The sequence below is a fragment of the Leptodactylus fuscus genome, chromosome 3 (genome assembly GCF_031893055.1).
Source record: "Leptodactylus fuscus isolate aLepFus1 chromosome 3, aLepFus1.hap2, whole genome shotgun sequence".
Classification (NCBI taxonomy): Eukaryota; Metazoa; Chordata; class Amphibia; order Anura; family Leptodactylidae; genus Leptodactylus; species Leptodactylus fuscus.
The window spans coordinates 211,802,983-211,821,748 of NC_134267.1; the positions used below are offsets into that span (position 1 = coordinate 211,802,983).

General features: G+C 42.7%; 1 protein-coding gene across 1 annotated transcript; it reads left to right on the top strand.

The window, feature by feature from the left end:
* The first annotated feature begins 13,340 nt into the window (after positions 1–13,340).
* On the top strand, positions 13,341–18,497 carry RRM2 (ribonucleotide reductase regulatory subunit M2). The gene is made up of 10 exons (XM_075266802.1): positions 13,341–13,471; positions 13,554–13,631; positions 15,055–15,201; positions 15,333–15,449; positions 15,638–15,771; positions 16,224–16,318; positions 16,968–17,101; positions 17,182–17,286; positions 17,798–17,911; positions 18,007–18,497. Exons 1-10 carry the CDS (start codon positions 13,385–13,387, stop codon positions 18,157–18,159), a joined length of 1,164 nt encoding a protein of 387 aa, XP_075122903.1. The 5' UTR covers positions 13,341–13,384; the 3' UTR covers positions 18,160–18,497.
* The last annotated feature ends 269 nt before the right edge of the window (positions 18,498–18,766 follow it).

The window sequence follows — 18,766 nt, forward strand, 5'->3', positions numbered from 1 at the left end:
TGCCTCTTGGCAGAATAAAATACTGCTTGGCTCAGTAAGGATATGTTCACATGGTAGAATTTGCCACTGATTCAGAGTCTGTCCTGATTCTGAAAAAAATAAGGGACCTGCTTGATCTTGTCAAAAATGCTGCGTTTCTGCAATGTTTGGCCTAAGCCTAAATTTGGGTTTTCTACTCTTGTGACTAAACAGACTAGTAACTTGATACAAGTGTAAACACAACTTTTATTGGGGCAAATCCATCATTCCCTCTAAGCCAGGAAATTGATGGGTGCACACCTCGCCCTCAGTTTTCTGGTGAGTTACAAAGGAAATCTATGTCAGTTTGTAACCGATGTAGATTTTCATTCTGGCTCAGGGACAGCAGACAGATCTATGAAGAGTTTGCAACCTCTTAAAAAAAAAATAAATAAAAAAAATAAAACAATCGCCCGTCACCTGCACCAAACAGGCCAATTATTAAGACTGGCGTACGAAACACAAGTCTTAATAAATTTTCCCCATAGTGTTTACCTGCCCTATTGTGTGCAGTTGAAAGCAAAATCCACATAAAAAAAACTATGTAATCCCATTCCAGACAAGGAGACGTTTCAGAGCATAGCATCTGAATTCAGAGCAAAGGTTACATCAACAATCCTTTTCCCCAAAATCATGTAATGAATGTGTGTTCTGTGCTCACAGACACAATACAGCTGTTGTAGTTCAGTGATGTTGGATGCCAGTGGCCCTATTGATAGCCCAGCCTAGTAGAACAATCCGGATACTGGTGGTAAAAACTTGCCAATAGCTGGTAATAACAGGACCTCTGTTTCTCAAGTTCGAAGACGCAGATCTGCTCCAGGATTCACGGCCCTCAGTGATATAAAGTGACGTGTACAGCTACAGTACTGGGCAACAACTAGGTAATGGTTGGCAAAATGCTGCAAAAAAAAAAAAATAGAAATGTTAATAGTTTACTTCTGTAAATAAACAAAATGAAGTGACTGAAGAATAAATCCCATCAATATTTGGTGTGACCTTTGCCCTTTGGGGGAGGAGTCCTGGAAGTGATGATACCGCCCCCACAGAGCCCTGATCTCATCATCCAGTCTGTCTGGGATGACATGAAGAGACAGAAGGATTGGAGCAAGCCTACATCCACAGAAATCTGGGCTTAGTTCACCAAGATGGCGGGAACAACCTCTGTGCTGAGTTCCATCAATTGTTCTCGGTACTTGTAGACAGTTTTTGAAGGAAGGCAAAGGTCACGCCAAATATTTATGGGATTTAGATTTCTTTTTGAACATTGTCACTATTATTTTTACCTGTTGCTCCACCTTTGCTGGAGTGGCAGCGCACATGCCTGACTGCCAGTCTGTACAAATGAGGGGACATAAAACCTCCATTCTTGTAATTTTATGTAGGTACCAGAACTGGAACCCCCATCTGAGAGACACTTAGAGGTGCACTTGGGGTTGTTCAGTTTGGACAATCTACAAATATATGAATGCAGAGTACAGAGATCTGATATTTTAAAATGCATTGGTATTATAATGTATTGCATGAGTCATCAGACCCCTTAGGGAGTCTAATAAATGCAATTAAAAAAAATTAAAAATCCCTCCCTTTTTCTAGAACACACATAAAAGTACTTAAATATTCTGAAACACCTACACATTAGGCATTCTTGTGTCTGACAACGCCTGTTTCCTATATGGTAAATAGCAGGTAAAAAATAAATAATTTTTTTTCACCACTGCTAAAAATTTGAACAAAAAACCTCCCCAAAAAACGCTCTATGCATCCCCGTACAATATATATATATATATATATATATATATATATATATATATATATATATATTACATAGTAAATAATCTTTGCTACAGGGGTTAAATATAGATGACATGTTAATTTGGCTGCACAGTGAAAACCGTAAAAACAAAACCTGTAAAAAAAAAAAAAAAAAAAAAAAAAAAAAGTCACACAAATTGAATTTTTCTCCAGTTCCACCTAAATCTGATTTTTATTTTCATTTTCCCAGCGCGTACGTGTGCAGAATAATAAATGGTACTATTATAAAGAACAATTTGTCCTGCAAGCAATTAAGCCCTAATATGGCTCTGTGAATGGGGGGGGGGGATTATGGGGTTGGAAAGGCGGGGAGTCAAAATCGAAAATCAAAAAATGTCACCAGCAGGAAGAAGTGAACGTACTTTTCAGCTGTGTCCTTGAGGGCTTGAATAAATAAAGATTCAGGCGGATGACACTTTAGTGCAGTGGTAGGGAACCTTTGGCTCTCCAGCTGCTGTGAAACTACAACTCCCAGCATGCTCCATTCACTTCCATGGGAGTTCCAAGAACAGCAGAGCAAGTATGCATGCTGGGAGTTGTAGGTTTGCAACAGCTGGAGAGCCGTACGTTCCCTACCCCTGCTTTAGTGGAACAAACCTAATTCCTGCACTGATCAGATGTGTGCACTAGAGAAAGCCAGAGGTCTGAAAAAGTGAGGTTGTGTGAGCCTGGATATATAATGCATGGCTACCAATCAGTTTGCAGTGGATATGCCATCAACTTCTAATACTTTGTGGTTAATACTAGATTGGGTAACTTTACACTTCAGTATCATCCAGCAGACCTTACATTGTTGATTCAATGGTAATCATTGTTAAAAATTAAAAAACCTCTCTATGAATTGAAACCAAGTAGATAAAACATTACCGAAGGGTTGGAGCGTTGTCTGATCATTCACTGGAGAAAAGAAAAATGGAACCAGAAAACAAAAGCCAATGATCAGACAATACTGTAGGTTACTTACCTTTAGGCTCTATTCAGAGAGCCTTAGTGAGTCCATATTGTACAATCTATACTTCAGTCCCTGATTCACCGCAGGTCTAATGACCCAAACTTACATCATAAGCATCTGTGCTGCGCAGTAGGTTACTTACCTTTAGGCCAGGGCCCCACGGGCCAGAAATGCCAGCGGCTTTCCTGTAGAGATAATTGCAACAGAAAGTCTGCGGAGGAAAACTCGGTGAACTTTCTGTTCAAAGCACTGCTGGAAGAACTGTGATGCATGCACGCCGCGGTTGTTCCTGCAGCGCTTTAGTGAGGCGTTTCTGGCCCGTGGGGCCTTAGCCTTAGTTCAGACATCTGTAGTGTGTTCCTACTGTAGCTGTATAGACTATAGAAGTCCCAGATTGACCGCAGGTCTAGTGACCCAAAATTACTTACCATTAGTCTCAATTCTGATGTCTTGAATGTTTCCGTAATATACAGGAGAAAGTTTGAGACAAATCGCAGGCCTAATGACCCAAAATTACAACAACTAGTCGATACCCAGGTAGTAGGTTACTTACCCTTAGGCTCAATCCAGACGGCCATATTATGCCCATATTGTACAGTCTATATTACGCCCACAAGCCCCAGTTTGATCGCTGGTGTGATCTTTCAACATCATCGGGATCTGTGCCCAACTCCTATCTGAATCCTATTAGCAGGTTTCTAATGACATTCTTCTTAGATGATTCATCACTGGTAAGATACACTCCATGAAACGCCCTTGGCAAAAATACATCATTATCAGAACCACGAGATGCCCCATTAACCCTGAGAAATAATGAAGTGGAATTCCTGGAAAAGTTTACAAGAAAATGTGGGGGGAAAAGTGTATTTTTCTGCTGTTATTCCTATGGAAAGGGTATAAAATATAGCAGAATTGACAAACAGAATATACCCAGATAGACATGTCAGCTTGCTGTTACACTGGGACTACTGCAGTTATGTCTCAGACAGATATGTAAATTATCACAATCTTATTAGACACTGGGTCTTGCCACTAGAGGGCGCAAAAGTGCTTCCTTATTGTCCTATAAAAAGCCTCTCAAAGGTTAATTTTGGGTATTGTGGAGTGTCCACTACGGCACATTCAAAGATATTTTGCCCAGTTGACTGACTTTGTAAGGGGTGCATCATTGAACTAACAGGACAGTCACTTCAACTAACTGTCTGCCATTGTGACCTACTTGTTAAGTGGTCATGTACATTGGGAAACAGGCTCCAGACAGACCACCGATAGAAAAGATTGTTTGATTCGCCTCCCAGTTTCCTTGTCCTCCATCCAGTATATATAGCCTATACCATTCCAGACGCTTTGCAGAAGGAAATTTGGTATCATGGTGCTCATTACGTGTCCTGCTATTGACAGCCAACCACTGTTAAATTGCTATACTGTGTTGTCGTGAACAAGAAACCTGGAGTGGATTGGAATTGTATCGTCTCTAACAGTGAATTAGAGCTAATACTGAGACTACTCTCCTGACCTGTCCCAGTACCGGTATGTATGGCAAAGCTGACCGTGTCGCATCTAGTGGTCAATGTGAAAACTTGATTCTTTAAATGGAAAATTAAAAAAACAAACAAAATGGACCTATGACAGGTCAAAGAGTATGTTCACACGGTGGAAACCAAATTCTGCCGTGTGAACTTCCGCAAGGCTAGCTGCAATTGGATGCTGATGCAGTGCACTGGCATTCAGTCGCGACATTCCACTCCTAATTAGGTCAGAAGCAATTGGCCTAAACAGGAGCATGTTTTGTGCCACGGATGCTGCGAAATCCATGGCAAGATAGGTCATGTTGGTTCTTTTTTACGCTACTAGCTAGCTGAAAAAAAAAAAAAAAAAGTCAATGGGAGCTATTTTTGCAGGCGGATTTTGACGTGGAATCCGCCTCAAGATTTGCCTGCAAAAAACTGTGAACATACCCTAAGGGTGCATTCACACGGAGTAACGTGCCGCGTGACCTGGCACGTATACGCTCCCATTGATTTCAAAACCGCAAAATCACGGGCGCAAAATAACACGGCGTATACGATCCAGGCTCCTATTGAAATCAATGGGAGCGTATACGGCGCTCAAAATCTCACACGGCGTATATGTGCCACATCTTGCGGCACGTTACTCCGTGTGAATACACCCTATGGTATTCTAGTGGTTCCCACTGACAATAGGATCAGGTAAAAAAATCCAGAACCCAAGCAAATGAGGCTACTTTAGTGTGAACACAACTTAAGGTAAAATTTTGTAACATTTAACACCTGACATATTGACCAATCTGTCATTTAAACTAAAACTTGTCACTTATGTCATCACTGGTAACCAGTGTTATAATATCTTACAGTCACAAAGTCTGCACTACATTAACACTTCCTTCCTGGAAACAGAAACCATAAAGCTTTAGGCACACCCTAAACCAAAGCTGACCTTCAAACTGATCAGATTCATGTAACATCCAATCATTAAATATTTATATACTTTACAAATATCCTTATCTCAAGTGCTCCTACATAAGAAATCAAGGGTCAAACCTGTCAGCAAAATTTTGACTAACAGCTTACACCTTAGGGTGAATTCACACTACGTAAACGCCAGCCTATTCTGAACGTAAAACACGTTCAGAATCAGCGGCTTATAAAGCAGTTCCCATTCATGTCTATGGGAGCCGGCATACGAGCGCTCCCCATATAAATGAATGGGTTGCTTTTTTCACTACGAGCACTCCCATTGAAGTGAATGGGATGTGCTCGCGTGTACGGCTAGCTCTACTCCTCACACTAAGGGTGCATTCACACTGAGTAAACGCTGAATGATTCTGAAGGTTAAAACACGTGCGTATTACATTGAAAGGAATAGGGGGAAAAAAAAAGCAGCCCATTCATTTCAAAGGGGAGTGCACGTATGCCAGCTCCCATTGAAATGAAAGGGATCTGCTTTGTACGCGCTGATTCTGAACGTGTTTTAACATTCAGAATCAATCGGCGTATACTCAGTGTGAATGCACTCTTAGAGTGAATTCACACTGAGTAAACGCTAGCTTATTCTGAACGTAAAACACGTTCAGAATAAGCGGCGTCTAAAGCAGCTCCATTCATTTCTATGGGAGCGGGGATACGAGCGCTCCCCATAGAAATGAATGGGCTGCTTCTTTCACTCCGTGCAGTCCCATTGAAGTGAATGGGGAGTGCCGGCGTATACGGCAAGCTCTGCTCATGCCGGAGCGTACACGCCGGCACTCCCCATTCACTTCAATGGGACTGCACGGAGTGAAAGAAGCAGCCCATTCATTTCTATGGGGAGCGCTCGTATCCCCGCTCCCATAGAAACGAATGGAGCTGCTTTAGACGCCGCTTATTCTGAACGTGTTTTACGTTCAGAATAAGCTAGCGTTTACTCAGTGTGAATACACCCTTAGGGTCCATTAACACTGAGGAAAATGATGCTTTATTTGGCACTGAATTTTCCGCGCTGAAAAAAAACCTCCCATTGATTTCAATGAGTTCCACTAGTTTTTTTTTTTCCACTATCCGTGGATCAGTGTACCATCTGTGTATTTCCTGGATAGCACACTGACCCATTCATTTCTATGGGTCTGTACACAGGACTGTGAATCACACAGTCACATGTGATGGTTGACAGTCCAGGCTGCAAAATATAGAACGGGTCCTATTCCTGTCCTATATTGCGGCCCGTGCTGTGGTTCTTACTCATTTAATTAAAGGAGCCGCAGAAACTCTGTCCGCGCATGGGTGGTACATGGGGGACATTCGTGTTGTCCTCTGTGAACAGTCAGTCTCTTTAATTCATGGCTGGCAGCACATGATCGTCTGCAACCGACCTTAGATGAAGGCTCCAAATAAAAGTCTGCAACCAAAATGTTTCAGAAAAAACTTTTTCACATTTACTACTAAGGGTATTGTACTTGTAGCTGCACTTTACCGCTCAATTTTACTATGGATCCCCCACCTTTTTACAATGCATTTTTGACTTCACAGCTTCATACCCCCACCTTAAAGTGTACCTCCAATTATAAAAAAACAAAAAAAAAAAACCTTCATATTTACAAAATATGTTTACTTCTGCATTTACCAAGCAGAGTTACTTTTCACACATCTGTCTATAGAGAACACTCTTTTAGGTTAAAGCTCCACAGCAAAAAACAAAAAGCACAGTTATGGACGTTCTCCTTCAATTATACTTGTAGAGAAACCACCGGCATTTCCATAGGTATAATTGACAAGCTGTGGTTTGCAAAAACGCAACAGTTTTTGAAGTCACAGCATTTCCGTTGCGGGTATCTTTCTGCAATGTATGGATGGGATTAGGTAAAAATCCCATCCACTTTGCAGGGACTGTAAAACGCCGCCGTTTTCACGCCATGTGGGCTTCAGCCTGAATACAACCATGCTAGAGAGAACAGGCAACCAGTGCAAAGAATGAGACAATAAATCAATTATCATCCAGCTCCTCCCCCTTCTCTCTCCATATTGTTCTGTGTGTGAGCTGGATAGTGTGTAGCTTATGCAAACAGACTGATAAGAAGGAGCAGCCTGATAAATGGAAAAGGAAACAGAATTACTTAAGGTATATTACGATACTCACATGTACTGTTCATTTAAGAAAAGTTGTTTCATAATTTACATGACTGGATTTCCTGACATAAACCCGGTCAGTTAGGAGGCCAACACTTGTTGCATCACAGTGATATGGTGCTGGGAATACCTGCCTTCCGCAGCTTCACTTTCCATACTATATACAGCGTGAGACAGAAAAGATATCAGCAGGCAGGGACTCTCAGCATCATATATCACTAGGATTCAAGGAGTTCTAGTCTCCTGACTGGGTTTGGGACAGGCTAATGTATGGCCCAGATTTTCCAATGTAATGGGTTCAGTTACTGAGATGTGGCTATGCACTAAAAGTTTAAGGCTGAGACCCCATGTACACACAGCTTCCTCCCCCCCCCAGGTGCCGGTCCAAAATACACTGTGTGAACTTACCCTAAAGCTGTGATTTGCCCGCGGTGGAAACAGGAGTGTCATCTTACTGCATTCCACTGCAAACTCGGCCCCAACTCTGATGCAAACTCTAATGCACATGGGGTCTAAGGCCACATTTAGAGAAAAAGATGGATTTTTTGCTGCATTATGTAAAACCAAAACAGTGGCTTGAAAAGATATATAAAGCATAGACTTATACTTATCTTGTCTGGTAAATCCAGTTCTGCTTTTAGTTAAAAAAATGCAACAAAATAACCCACCACAGCTTTTCATCAATGTATAGCTTTTGCCTTAACATGTTTATATGGGAAACCAATGATGTTGCTGCATGTAGCGAACATAGTTTTTTGTATACAGCTTTGTCCCTGTTGTTGGTGAAGGGGTAATGATGGGGGGCATCTCCTCATATCCATACTAACTGCATAGAGATTATTCAACACAAAGCCTGAATAGTTGAAAAGCAGGGACAATGTGTTACATAAGTGGACAGGTGGCTGCTCTTGTTGCCCGCCCCAGCAGGGTTGGGCAGAGCACACATTGTGCATAAGCTGCCTGCAGCAATGAGATCTTTAGATCTTAGTTCAGGCTGTCAGAATACATTCACATTTGACTAACTTGATATGGAAATTTCTGCCACTGAATATCTGCTCCAATGTGTTTAAACCCCATTGGATGAAATGGAAAGTTGCTGTCTGTTCTGCAGCAGTTTTGCTTCCTGTGAATAGGAACAGCACCAGATAGACTTGCATGAAATATTTAATTCTTTTTTTGATGCCTTTTTCATTTTGTTCTGGAATTTTTACAATTTCATTCCTATATCCTAAATAGAAAATCCAAGGTCAGACGCTGCACTTATAATATGCAAAACTAAACCATATACAGGGCCAACAATAATGGCATATGAACAAAAAAAAGTGTAGAAATGTGAAAGGAGCAGCTGATCTTACACTAGGGCATTGTGCAAACTGTGAGAGGGAAGGTGGAGGGGGGATGGGAGGCAGGCAGGCAAGCTCTATGCAATTTCTCAAAAATACCCGGTATTCAGCCCACATAGAAGAGACTATAAACAGATCCCAGTCTTCAGGGCATGTCGGCACAGTCACACCCTGTAAGAACACAGGCACGCTAATAATGACCAGACACGGGACATATTTACTTGTTATAAAATGAATGTGTTATTGTTACATTTTTATATTACTTAGTATCAAAGTCCTATTTATAGAGTCACTATAGATGCAAAAATGTAACAAGTTTATCATTACTTTATATTGGGCCGACTCAAAATGATCATCAAGGGTACAATACTTAAAGCAAAATTTGCATGGATGTATAAAAAAATAAAATTATCCACACTGCTTATGTGAAACACTGCCGACTTTAGTATTCAGTCCGTATGTCCATGGATAAATGTCAGTTTTAAGAACAATGAGTGAATGATGGACACAAAAAATGGTTGGGTAAAAAAAAATAAAAAACAATGAAGTTCATCTGTTGTAACACTGTTTAAAACCTGATGTAAATCGGATGACACTTGGCTGGCAAAAACAGAAGTTTTTGAACCGCTGAGAAACTGACACAGTTATGTGAATATGGGCTATAAAGAGTACACTTCATGACACTGCCAGTGCTATATACCTATAGTAAGCTGACAGTACACAGTACAAGGCTATAGAGGTCTACCGTCATGGGGGAAGGTGTTCCTCACCACCCAGCGAGGATGCAAAGCTGTTTCTGTATCAATACCACTGCATCATCCTTACAAACAGCTCTGTTATCTCTGCAACCGGGGCAAGTAGCGGCAATATTGACAGCCCTCTGTATTTAGGGCACTATCAGTTTTTGGCGTTATATAACATGTACTGCCAATGTCAGAGGGCATGAAAGGTTCTCTTTAAAGACAAATCCAAAACAGTAACAACTGTCTCCAAGGCCACATCCTATACATGCTAAAATATAGTGCATGCTACAAGCTCGCTCAGTATGTGGAAGAACAGATGTGTGAATTGCTGCACTACTGTGGGTCTGTTTGCAGTCTATTGTCTGCACACAGATAAAAAATGTCTGTCTGAATACAGCATAAGGCTATATCAACATGACCACGATGTTCTTCATGCTAAATTTACATCCCATGTGGAAGTTTTTTGTTTTTTTTTCCTTTGGTCCATCAAAACTACCAAAGACAGACCAGTGGCTGTGTGTGTGTGTGTGTATATGTATGTATATGAAAAAAACTATTCCACGTTAGATGTAAATTTAGCATGAAGAACATCATGGTCATGTTGATAGCCTTATGCTTTATTCAGACAGACATTTGTGTGTGTGTGTGTATATATATATATATATATACACTTTATTTTAAAGTCAATTATGTTTTCAGCTTCACAAACTGCACTTTAAAAACAGAAAACCAACAAACCCAACTAGGTTGAATCAAAACGGACACCTGCATAAGAGCATACTGGTACTTGTAGTCCTACAGCTTGTAGATTGCATAAATTATACACACTATAACCAATAACCCAGACTAGCGGCCCCGCAGCCTCCCCGTCCTCCTTGCCCACTAATGTCTCCTTCACACACACAACTGCATTCACGCCATAATTTGACACTATCTTCAGTCAAAAGGACGCGGGAAACATTTAATTAATCAGTTCCGCCCAGCAGTGACGTAAAACGAAAACGAGGTCTGGGACGCAGACACACGTGACACTGAAGCTGGCGCTTATTGGAGGATGGAATGTTGCCGACTCATTCTCAGCCAATAGGAAGCGACGGTTCGAACAAGCTATTAGCGCGCCAAAGGAAAGGCTTTGCCTGTGGCGCGCACTGCTGTCAGTCACGTGATCTTTTAAAGTTGTGGCGGGAGTCCAGTTACTTCAGCCTACAACAAAGCCTACAACTGACAATTATATTTCTGGGGCTGCATAGTGCAAATGTAATACATCCAAACTAATGGGGCTGTCACAGAGAACAGCTTATACCGTATGTATAGAAAAGGGAATAAGTTACTGGAGTTGCGTAGCAACCCTGAAACTCTAATCTTGTTTGATATTGTGTTGCATTAAAATTCTAGAACTTTTTTGTCACGCTATTTTACACTAGGGCTCCATGGGGCGTCCCGCAGAAAAAAAAAAAAAAAAAAGCACTGCAGGAAAAACTGCAGTGGCAACACATTGCGGTTCTTCCCAGTTGCCGATAGCGGAAAAAAGAACGCTAGTGGTCTCCATAGACCACCATTGTAAATGATGTGGATTCCGCTGTCAAAATCCGCCCTTTTGGCCCCATGTGAACTAGCCCTAAAAGTCCTCCTAAGGGCTAGTTCACATGGGGGCAAGGAGGCGGATTTTGACAGTGGATTTTTGCCTCAAAATCCGTCTCCATACAATGGTGGTCTATGGAGACCACTAGCGTTCATTTTTCCGCTAGCGGCATGCTGCCCTTTCTTTATGCTTCCGCCTGGCAGCAGCAACCTCCGGATTCGGCCCATTCACTTGAGCCGACTCCGGAGGGGGAAGACGCAGGCGGGTTTTTGAGCTGAGAGTGATGCGGCTCCCCATGTCACTCTCAGTGCCAAAATCTGCCCCCGGTGTGAACGAGCCCTTAGGTCTCCTTGTGAATGCAGGGCCAGTGCGCTTGCGTGACTGACCGTCCATTCAAGTCAAAGGGGCTGCGGAAAGTACATCCCCATAGAAGTGAACACTCGTGCGAGCTTACTAGTACTCTATTCACAAGGAGGATTAAAGCTGAGGCCCGACGTTGCAGAAACGCAGCTTTTTTTTTTTTGCAGATTTTGTTACAGATTTTTGAGCCTAAGGGAGCGTTCACACTACCGTCTGTGTCCGACAGGTAGTGTCCACTCAAAATCTGTCACGGACATTAGGAGCAGACACTAGCTGTGTCCGTGACACCTGTCATTCACTTAAATGGGTATCGGGTGCGTTCTTTTGCACTCCGTGCCTGTCTTTCACTGTCCGCATGTAAAGATGTCCGACTTCTCAAGCGGACAGAAGAACCCTACATGTCGGGTTTTTCTGTCTGCTTGAGAAGTCGGACATCTTCACTTGCAGACAGGGAAGGACGGGCACGGAGTGCAAAAGAACGCACCTGATGCTCATTAAGTGAATGACAGGTGTCACGGACACAGCTAGTGTCCGTGACAGATTTTGAGCGGACACTACATGTCGGACACCGACGGTAGTGTGAACGCCCCCTAAGATGAGTGGCTGCAAAAGGAATGAGAAATATAAATGGAGTCCTTATACTTCTTCCTTCTGCTGAATCCACTCCTGGCTTTGGCTCAAAAAACCACAGCACAATCTGCAACAAAAAAAGATCTGCGTCTCTGCAACGTGGGGTTTGTTTTCTGTTTTAGGAGGACTTTGGGTCCCCCCCTTCCTTCTTAGCACACTTATTCTCTGTCCTGTGGATAGGAGATCGGTTTATAGAACGGCACAACCGCTTTAATGTCCGTTGCTGTCCTATATAAAGAAGGACATGAATCACGGTACTGGGAACACGGGCTTAGGGCTCGTTCACATCTGCGCCTGGTCTCCGTCCTGCATAAAACAGAGGAAGGAGACGGAAACCTGCAGGACTCTTTCATACCCATTCATTTGAATGGGTGAGAAAGATGTCCAGCCGTGAGCGTGTTTTATGCTCTCCGACGCGAAACCGGGTTTTTAAATCCGGACACAGTCGGACATGCAGTGCTCTGTGTCCGGATTAAAAAAACGGTTTCGCGGTGGAGAGCATAAAACGCTCACCGCTGGACCCGGTCTGTGGTTTCCGTCTTCTTGCATGCAGAAGACGGAAACCACAGAACAGAGACCAGAACGCAGGTGTGAACCTAGCGTCAGTCGTGAGACACACATTGTGGCGTCACTCTAACCTTAGACTACATGGACACATGAATGACCTATATACAGGTTTTCTGTGCATATCTGTGAGGATTTTTGTGTAATTCTGACTTATATCTGCAGTCTACCTTCCTATACAGTGTACATCTTCCTGTACAGTGTACTTATATCTTCCTATGCAGTATACAGCTAATATGCAATGTGTGTATTCAGCCTTATGAGCCCTTTGTAAACCCATGTAAATAAAGCAGTTTTATAATCACCATTCTCCATTTTAGTGTTACCTCAAGTTGTGTAACCTCAGTCCCCACTGCATTGTGGATGCGTGTATAAGCGTTGCTATATACTGCAGTCTTATAGGGGCCGCACACCTATAGACACATACACAGCCCTTCACTATATGATTCATATTTACCTCACCTCTATTGTGTAAAAAGGGCGCACTTTTTATGCTCGGAATTTGCTAACAGCTGTCTCTCCCTCCAGCTCTTCTGATTGGCTGGCTTTGGATTCCCCCTTCTTTCAGAACCTAGCGCTCTCGTCCAATCAGCTTTCAGCGCTGGCAGCTTGTCTTATTCCTGATTGGCTGAGCTTTCCTGGCGCCAAATGCAAACAGGGCTTAAATAGCGGTGTCCGGTCAGCGCGCAATCATCTTCCCCTGCAGTGTACATTCATCCTCCGGTGTGCGCCCAGCTGCTACTCCCGTCATCACCATGCTGTCCTCCCGCAAACCCTTCTCTGATATCAACGAGAATGTCTCTCCAATGAAGAACATGTCGCTGGTCGACAAGGAGAACACGGTGAGCGTCTCTGCCTCTCCCCCCTGATCTTATACCATTATATTCTGCATTGCAAGGGTTAATGACTGTTTCCTTATTGCAGCCTCCGACTCTGAGCAACACCCGGATTCTGGCCAGCAAGACGGCCCGCAAGATCTTCCAGGAGGCCGAGACCGACTCGGTAAGTGCGAGCTTTGTGTCCTAGGGTGAGAACTACAACTCCCAGCAGTGCTGGTTATATACCTTTTATATGTACGTCATTACACACTGACTGTGCTAAGTGCAGGACGGGGGCTGTTGTCATTGTGGCGGAAGTATCCCAATCCTGGCGCCAAATGGGGGAGGGGGGTGTCCTGGCCGCCAAATATTGCAGTTCCTGTCATCCTCGGATGGGTAGGGGTTAACTGCCTGTCTTTTTAGAAAAGGTGGAAACTTTTTTTATACTTTAAAATTCGGAGGGGCCTACTTGCATAAGTTCTTACCCCCCCACCCCCACATTATGAAATATCTATCGTGGGGTGGATCTTTAGGTGGTAGCCTTCAGATTGAATTGGAGCTGCTGCCTCTATTGATCAGTGGTGTATGCCTATTATATATATAAGGAGAGAGAGAGATATATATATATATATATATATATATATATATATATATATATATATATATATATATATATATTGTTCATTAAAAATCTAGTAGCAAGTACAATGACTTAGTCCACGAGTCCTCTTAATCAAAGCTAAGTAGTATCTATAGAGAAGGATATAGATATTTTAATTTTATTTGATGCATTAAAGTTTTTCGGCTTGGTTAACACTAACAGCAGTAGTAAGCAGCGCATTTACTGTACAAGTCACCTATATGCTAATCCGTATACCAGAAGCTTTCAATTCAATAGTCATTAGCAAATGTGTGACAGTCAGTACTATGAGTATTACATCCTTGTCACCTGTCTCCACAGCCCTAGTCGCTTTTCCTGGTGAGCTCGTCTGCAAAACAGACACTAGTATATCCTGAGTTTTGCCCCAGGCTCACTGCTGCATACACAGGCATGCGTGTGGGAGGGACAGTACAATTTGCACAGTACAATTTGCTCCACACAATCTGCTCCACAGATGGGTGCCCACAGAAAGGCTTCTGAGTGCAACATCTGGCACCCATGCTATAGGTTCGCCATCACGGGTATAGCTGAATGGCTCTGTGTGTGCTAGCAGTGAAAAAACACAGCAAGCAGGCTGGCAAAGCACATATTGGAATTTGAGCCTTATGTTCTGTTACTACTTGTGTTAATACATGTGCTATGTTTTTAACACCTGAAAAATTACTGAAGCTGATCAAAATTGACTTAATGAAAGGGGCAACGTGGTAGCTCAGTGGTTAGCACTGCAGCCTTGCAGTGCTGGAGTCCTGGGTTCGAATCTCACCAGGAACATCTGCAAGGAGTTTGTTCCCTATATGGGGCTCACAATCTACATAAAAAAACCTGACTTAATGTAATGTTATCTATATTTTGTGCTGTCTTACACTTTTTTTCTGCTGCCACAGATGAAGTGAGAATAATTCTTTACATTATGGCATTGTCTTAATTGACCTGTATTTATCTTTAGGTGAAAAGTAAACAGTGGGACCAGAAAACTCAGGATGAGCCTCTCCTGCGGGACAACCCCCATCGCTTTGTCATCTTCCCAATCCAATACCATGATATCTGGCAAATGTACAAAAAGGCAGAGGCTTCTTTCTGGACTGCAGAGGAGGTGAGCTGGCAAAGATTTTATGTCTTCTGACAGGGCAATGTCTGTCTGGTCTATAGTCCAGCTTCATATTTTGTTTTCCTGACTCTACCCACATGTCTACAATGTGACTTACTAATACCTGGTCTTTATAGGTGGATCTCTCTAAAGATCTTCTGCATTGGGAATCCTTAAAGGCTGAAGAGAAGTTCTTCATTTCCCATGTGTTGGCCTTCTTTGCAGCCAGTGATGGCATTGTCAATGAGAACTTGGTGAGTGCACACACAAATAGCATTGTACTTTAGCTTTTTATTTATTTATTTTTAACCTGCATCTACCTCATAGCTGGTGAGCAATTGTACATCCAGGCAGTGAATGCAAATATTGCTTCAGGTCCACAGTTCTGTTTCTATAAATGTTTTATAGAAATTTATATATAGCTTTTAACCCTGTACTCTAGGTTGAGAGGTTCAGCAAAGAAGTTCAAGTGACAGAAGCACGCTGTTTCTATGGCTTCCAAATTGCAATGGAGAACATTCATTCAGAGATGTACAGTCTACTTATTGACACTTACATCAAGGATCCAAAACAAAGGTAAGCTTTGATGTTTGCATATTTAAAAGCTGTTGATTGTGCAAGGAGTGCATGTCCTCAATAGACTTCTGAAGCTGCAATGGGTTGCAGTGCTCCTCTAAAGGGTTTTCCAGCCTGACATGCTTGATTCTGATGATCTATCCATAGGGCAGGTCATCAGTATCTGACCTGTGGCGTTCCAGGACACCACATAGATCATATTTGGCAGCCTCTGGAAGCTATTGTGGTCTAGTCCTATTCAAATAGGAGCTGGAGTTCTGCAGCTCTATTACCTATTTTCTCGGGCTGTCCACTGGCTGCCAGAATAGCTGCTTTGTGTGGTGTCTTGGTGTTGAACCCCCTGGAAAACCTCTAACAATAAATAAAAATATGGGTAGTGATGGCCTTGTATTTTTAATACTCATATCCTATATACAGTCTACTAATACGTCACTAATTTTGTGTATTTACAGGGAGTTTCTGTTCAATGCCATTGAAACCCTGCCCTGTGTGAAAAAGAAGGCTGACTGGGCACTGCGTTGGATTGGTGACAAGCAGTCAACATTTGGTGAGATTGGAGTTACTACATTAACTGGTTTTCCTCAGGATAGGCCCTCAATATTATTTGATGGGGTTGCTTTAACTGACTCCAATATTGATGGACTATCCTAAGGTTGGATAACATTGTGAACCCAAAAAACTTAGAGGGCCTCTTACCTCCTGGGGCACATGTGGTTATAATACACCACTAGAAAGCTGACAGTGTGCTGAATTCGGTGTGCTGTCGGCTTTCATGTTCTGTGCCCCCGGTGAAGAGATGTTGGTGCCGTTACCGTAGCTCTTCACTGTCAGAAGGGCGTTTTTGACAGTCAGGAATGCCCCTCCTCAGAGAAGTGTCTATTGCACTGTGCTGTGTGAGGGGACGTTGCTTACCAACCAGGGATGACGCTGAACAGTTCTCACAGTACAGCGCTATGGACGCTACTGTGAGGAAGGGCGTTCCTCACTGACTGTCAGAGACTCCCTTCTGACAGTGAAGAGCTATGCACCGATAGTTCTTCACCAGGGGCACAAAACGGGAAAGAGCACTGTCTGCTTTCTAGCGGTGTATGACACTGCATGTGCCCTACGAGGTGAAAAGGCTCTAAGTGATTTGGTGTTTTGTCCCATTGCTGGGCTCCCTTTACAGTCCAGCTAACAGATCTGTCTTTTTCTAGGTGAACGTGTTGTGGCATTCGCTGCAGTGGAAGGCATATTCTTCTCTGGATCATTTGCTGCTATCTTCTGGCTGAAGAAACGTGGTCTAATGCCAGGTCTGACCTTCTCCAATGAGCTTATCAGTCGTGATGAGGTGAGCATTCACTTGAACACTTAAGATCTATGGATCTCTTTCCCTCAGAGCTCAGTAACTGACGTGATTTACTCTTATAGGGTCTTCATACAGACTTTGCTTGTCTTATGTTCAAACACCTTGTACACAAACCATCAGAAGACCGTGTCCGAGAGCTGATCATTGATGCTGTCAGGATTGAACAGGTGTGTATTTGGCTATCGCAGCTGGGTTACTGTACTGTAAGGGCCCATTCCCGCAATGTAACGCAGCGTTCCTTCTGACACGTAAACACGTGTCAGAGTGAGCGCTTTAAAACACAATCCCATTGACTTCAATGTGTTCCGTTAACCATGCGTAACACATTGAAATCAATGGGTTAAAAAGCCTCTCATTGATTTCATTGTGTGGTGCGCATAAGACTACACCCGTTGAAGTCAATGGGATTCTTTTGAAGCGCTCACTCTGACGTGTTTACGTGTCAGAATGAGTGCCGTGTTACATCGTGGGAACGGACCCTAAGGATAAAAAATGACTAAAAGCTGTTGGTCTTATCCAGAGTTTGGAGAGTTAGAGCAGTCATACACTTAGAGCCTCAGGCTAGGGGGAGAATACTTGCAAGCCTGGCACCACTTGTGTGCACTGTATAGAAAACCATGGATTGGCTCTTTGACTTTCTGAATTGATACATACCTAAAATTTGCATTCCCTTTTCAGGAATTCCTAACTGATGCGTTACCTGTCAAGCTCATTGGCATGAACGAAGCTCTGATGAAGCAGTACATTGAGTTTGTGGCTGATCGTCTCTTGTTGGAGCTTGGCTTTAGCAAGGTATGTGCAGTATTTAGTCTTGTGACTTTCAGTGATTTGTCTCTTTGTTAGTTTATTTCTCTGATTGTGCTCATGGTCTCCTTTTACTTTTACAGATCTTCAAGGCAGAAAATCCTTTTGACTTCATGGAGAACATCTCCCTGGAAGGAAAAACTAACTTCTTTGAGAAGAAAGTTGGTGAATACCAGAAGATGGGAGTAATGGCAAAAGCAGCAGACAACCAATTCACTCTTGATGCTGACTTTTAAATGGACTGGTCATATCCAATGCAGTATGATGGGGGCATTTGTAACTCTGTCCAGGTTGTCCTAATCTGCCACCAGCAGAACTGACGCCTGTTACAGTGACTATAAGCTCTGATGTGTTGGCCTATGTGACCGCACATGTCTTGTCTGTGTCTTAACACATGCTAGTTTACAGAAGTCGGCGTGTGACTGAAAAACACTCATGGGTACAAAGGTTGTACAGCTTGGTGTATGTATTATAAAGGGTGCTGTGTACTCTGCAGGGGAAGAGCTGCTTCTTGGCAGTAACTTTTTTTTAGTGTAAATGTTATGTTTTTTTATATATATATTTTAGTCGAAACTTGGCACTTTAAATTAAATAAAATGTCTTTTAAAAAAGAACTTGTTTTCTGTATGAATCTGATTTGTCAATACATGTGAACACTAGAGGGTGCCATTTATCCTAAGCTTGACTATACCTGAGCAGGGGGGCAGAGATCACAGCAAGACACTGAAAAGTATCCTACAGCTTGAGACACCTTGTTGGTTAGAACCATTCATCTTTGCTTAATCTGCAGCAGAAAGCCATGGCTGAATGCTGATTCCCTGCAGTAGCATACTGTTGCTGGTA